The sequence below is a fragment of the Empidonax traillii genome, unplaced genomic scaffold (assembly GCF_003031625.1).
Source record: "Empidonax traillii isolate 1590-97213 ecotype Southwest subspecies unplaced genomic scaffold, ASM303162v1 scaffold196:size3368384, whole genome shotgun sequence".
NCBI classification, from domain to species: Eukaryota; Metazoa; Chordata; class Aves; order Passeriformes; family Tyrannidae; genus Empidonax; species Empidonax traillii.
Window position 1 is genome coordinate 2,113,512 of NW_020955389.1, and position 5,142 is coordinate 2,118,653.

Below are 5,142 nucleotides of genomic sequence, written 5' to 3' on the forward strand. Positions count from 1 at the left end.
TAGGTGCTTAGTTATTAGATGTGCTAATCTGCATCTTTCAACTTAAAACTTCTGTGTAGCACCACGAGTAAAGAAAGCTTCACTGTGGTGGTTGACATGGAGTCAAGAGGAGGAATCCAGTCTGAAGATAAGCTGCAGCTATTTAACAGCACTGATGGCAAGTTCTTCCTCCAGTGAAAGTACAGACTTGCTGTGTTCTGCCCTGTGTTCAACAATTACAACCTTATCAGTATCCTGATCAGCATTTCAGCTTTGTTATCAGAAATTTATTTATTTTAATGTGTCCCTCCATGCTCAGTGTCTGTTAAACATTGATAACCGTGCATGAGGTTTGGGGATGTATAACTACTGCAATGTTTTCAAAAAAACCCCAACCTGGAAGTTCTTTTCTGACTTGAAGACTAGAAGATGAAATGTTTCAGGAACCATAATAATAGAAGTATAAGATTGAATACTGCTTCAACACCCTAACCCACCTCTCTCTTGGGGAGTTCCCCTATACAATGGAATCTGGCGTCTTTGTGCACTTCCCCTCTTGTATTCAAAAGGGAATCTGCAGTGCTGAGCCCAGTACTTCCTTGCTGCTGAGTAGCTGAATTGACGATGTCTGATAGTGCCCCTGAGTTTTGGAACGTGACTGTTATATTTCTGGCGTTTGGAATGTGTGTGTATTGCAAATACACATACAGATGTTTCTTTGTTCAACACTTTTTATATATATGTTCAGCACTCTGTAACTGAATATGGGAAGGAAAGGGGTTTTTTGTTCATTCACGTAGATAATCAGTAACTGGAAAATAGTTCTTACTAAATAAAATCATCAACTGGAAGGGATTTCCTGACACTGATAAGATTTCCTAACTTCCTGATTGAAGTAGGACTACTGCCAGTGCTGAATCATCCTCCTTGCTTGCTGAATCCTTGAACATCTCCTCAGGCAGAGGGTCTGTAAACTGTGTTTAATCGGTCCATAGTTACTCCTCTGTCTTAAAGAGAAGTTTTGTCCTAACATCTGATCTTTGCCTCTGAAGCAACTATTTCTGGCTGCTACTTATTAATACTTGTGTCACATCCACAAAGGGTTGGAAATCTTTGTAGCTGCTGTTCACATATCCAGACCGTTATATCTCCTCTTAGTCTCCACTTTTTTTTTTTACCAGACAAAACAAGTCCAGCTCCCAAATCTGTTCTCATAAATTATTTGCCCTGGGCTGTTTGTCTTGGTGGCCATTTTGCTGGACCCTCCTTCTTTCTCCACATCCCACTTGAAGTGAACAAGGATGGTACTAGCCAGCCTCACAAGTCCCAAATAATGGAGGATAAGGTATTCTGAAGTAAGCAACCTGTGCTGTATCTCAGTATGGGGTTTGCCTTAATGTTCCCAAGGTCCTGCTTTGACATCAGTTGTTGCCCATAAGTTACTGTTGTCTGGGAATTTGCTGAGAGCGTTCTGTGCATCCTCAACCGGGGGTTACTGATGTTGGTATTAATTGTTGTGGGCCCTGTAATCAGTTTTTAGGGCACTTTGCTGCTTACTGAGCAGCAGCAGGCTGTGCTGCGCTGTTCATCGTTTCCCTTTGAGCATGGCAGCCCAGCTGATTTTCAGCTCATTGATCAGTCTGATATGCTTTAGGGAAAACTTTGTGTTTTGGTTTTGGGGCACTTAAGAAATATAATTTACCTTATTAGTAATATTACAAAGCCATGTGGCTAGGAACCATGAGTTAAATGTTAGCCTGGAAACCTGCTGTTGCTGAATTGGAGAGTGTTTAAGATCATAAACGCTTTGTTAAATTTTTGCTGGGAACAATTATATTTTCTAAATGCCTTTTTTTTTTTTTTTTTTAAATAAGGACACCCCCCTCCCCCCCCCCAATTGCATCCTTTGGTAATAGCAGCAGCTATAACTTAATTTTTAGCTTGACCATATTTGTAAACTGTAACCGTGTTAAGGCAGACTGCACTGTGAACTGCTTCTGGTGCAATTCTCTGTAAATGCAGTTTGTTCCTAGAAGTAAAACAAAAATAAAGCACTAAAAATCTTATTTCGCAGGACTTGTTCGTGTCATTTAGTGTTTGACCATGTTGTCAGTCTGCAGATGCTGGACCTGGAATCTGACTTGAGCTTCAGACACTAGCTGAACAACTCTGAATTGTTGTACTTGCAGAGTACCTGGAGATCTTCTTTCGTTCTTACTACCAGAAATTTTGAAGCATTTAACTGAAAAAAATGCATAATTTATATAATGCGGGCATCTCGCTGGACACCTGCTCCCGCTCCAACAAGGAATCATGGGAGATATGCTTTCCCAGACCCTTCTCCTATGTTAATGTTGCAGAGTTGTTTGCAAAATGTTTACAACCATGATTTGATTTGATTTGATTTACAGCTTTGGTAACTATCTCTTAAGTGCCTGTGTTGTGCAGAAAGAGGAAAAAAAAATATGTATACAACATGTTGTGTTTGCCATGAGTATAGAAAACTTCATTTCAGTAGGAATCACATGTGCAACTATGTAATTTAACTCAAACTTCCACTTTTTCCAGTAAATGAGTATTAGTGTGTCACCTTGTTTTAATCTTGAATGCTGTGACTTACAAAATACTGACAACATCATTAAAGCGTGGTTGTTAGTCTGTGTCTATGGATTTGAGGGGCTGTGGAGTAAGGAGTACATTCCAAAGGAAGGAGAAGTACCTTTATAAAAATACATCTGAAAATTCATTTTGAAGCTCTGAGTGATTAAGCATATATTCAGAGCCCTATGTAAAAGAAGATGCAATTTGATGACTATATTAATTGTGTCTGGGACTGTGTACAGGCTCTAAATGTTCAGACCAGAAGTTTTTTGTTGAGTACCTCTGACATAGATTGATTGTCATGCATGGTACTGAAGAGTTAAAATAATTAAAATAAGTAGCCAGTATGAAAAGCATTTAAAAATCAAGTAAGAATTTAATATTCTGGGCTTCTGTGAAAGTCATGCGTTTGGTATATTGTGTCGATGGGGGAGGGGAGTGGAATGAGAGACTTTTTCTGAGACCGGTGAAGTTACAAAAGAAAACTGTATCAAGATGGAATACCGAGCCCATATTAAGCCTTAAAATGAAAATAACTGTTCTATTCTGTAACATGTTTGGATGACCTACTAGGTACTTAATAAAAGGAAATGAGAAGTAGTCTGACTGTCAAACTGTTATCCTAGGTCCCGCAGCTCCAGTCCAAACTCCGATGAAGTATGAAGCACAGAGACCAGGTAGCTGAATATAACTGACCTAATTTTCTTTTCAGATGCAACTTTGAAATCAGTTGTTTTGTTTTAATGATGACTAAAGCAGGTGGTTGATTTTGGTCTAGAAAGAAGCAGTGCAAGCTGCTGAATGTTTGAACTATTGCTTTTCCTTTGTGCACTGGTTAATTTTCTTTCCTAAGAAAAGGTCTTAGTAGAATATGAAGTTACAAGTATTTTCACAGAAGGACTTTCGAACTTGAGACATACTTTCTGCCTTCATGATTATCTGATATCTTACTGCATTTAGCTAATTTTTGTTGGTTGTTGAAGTTTTCAATAAAAAATTTTGCATCATGCTCTCTGTACATAGATGATACAGTGGAAGTTTGACAAACCAGCAGCATATAAACCAAGAACTGTATGATGAGTTTGCTATTAAGGTGATACTAAGACAGGAATATTTAGTTGTATTTGAGGAAATAATAAGAAAATGACCTTGAAGAGACCTTTAACTTTTTTCTGTGTGGATCTTTATTAAGTCCAGAAGACCACATGCCTTTCTCTGTCAGTTTGGCAATAACCAGTTCACACTGAGCTGCTGCACAGCCACACAAATGCACGAGAACTGCATAATACATTTATGTTTGTAAGAATCTTGTTTATGGAGATGAATTATATAGCGCCAACTTGTTACATGCCAATTCTGTCAGAATATGCTACTGCTGCGTGTCACCTCAGGCAGAATAACAGCAAAACAACATAGGAAGATTTTAACAAGACTGAAATTTTGGTAGGAGTGGGCCACACTGTTGCTGTGGCAGGAGGTGTCCCCATGAGGTTTTTTCTAATTCCAAGAGGTTTTCCATCTGAATTAGTGCTGGAACTTTGTGAAATTTTTCTTTGTTTGCAGCCCGGGAGTTTGACTTGATGGCAACACAGGCAAATTCCTAATGGAATGAATATTTAAGAATGAATACGGAATTCCCTATCCCTGTGAGGTTTTGGGGTTTTTGTGTTTTTTAAAGTGTAACCTGGCACCCTAGTTGGAAAGAATACAGTAACAGTTCAGTGCTTGTGGTATTTTTACTCACTTGCTGTGATTTGAAGAAACAAGCAGTCTTTACGTCTCTTGTGTAATCCACTGGTCAGTTATATCTAATTAGGAAGATGAGTTCTCTGCACATTTTTTTCTCAGATTAGGAATACATATTTTAATGCTTCATCATGTTCCATTATAATGTCCAACATTTGAATACATTTACTGCCTTTTTGAGATTGCTTAGCAAATGCATTTAGCTGAACTCTGCTGGTATTCTGAGTTGACCAGGAAGTGCAAAAACCAAGCTATTAAAACTCAGTGAGGAGCAAGATACAACCCTGATCAAAACACTGCTAGTTCAGACTCAGGAATATACTACCAATGTTTTTGCTGCCTTTGGGCTGCCCGGAGCACAGGAGCCATTTGTTATACTAGTGAAGCTTGTGTTCTTTGTTAGACTTAAGGCAATGTGATTCTTGGAATTTGGCTCCAAACAAACAGTCCCAGAATGTTATGTGTATATTATGATTTTAAGGAGAGGAGGAGGCTGGTGGCTTGGCTTGGCTTTTTTTTTCTTTTTTTTTCTTTTTTTTTCTTTTTTTTTCTTTTTTTTTTTTTTTTTTTTTTTTTTTTTTTTTTTTTTTTTTTTTTTTTTTTTTTTTTTTTTTTTTTTTTTTTTTTTTTTTTTTTTTTTTTTTTTTTTTTTTTTTTTTTTTTTTTTTTTTTTTTTTTTTTTTTTTTTTTTTTGTTTTTTTTTTTTTTTTCATGAGAATTGACACAGTGTGGGACATGCTATGAATGTGAACTTGGTATCTTTCCTCAGTAAATTGGATGATGTTAGAGGTTCTATTTTGCTTATTTGGTTCTTTT

The 5,142-nt window shown here is 37.3% G+C and overlaps 1 protein-coding gene across 4 annotated transcripts in view; it reads left to right on the forward strand.

The window, feature by feature from the left end:
* The window catches only part of LOC114058940, a 31,763-nt gene that overhangs the window by 11,571 nt on the left and 15,050 nt on the right, over window positions 1-5,142 (forward strand). For all 4 annotated transcript variants that reach the window (XM_027886834.1, XM_027886835.1, XM_027886837.1 and 1 more), the window contains one exon: window positions 3,207-3,257. In XM_027886834.1, coding sequence (XP_027742635.1) covers window positions 3,207-3,257 — 51 coding nt within the window. The remainder of the gene's footprint in view (window positions 1-3,206; window positions 3,258-5,142) is intronic.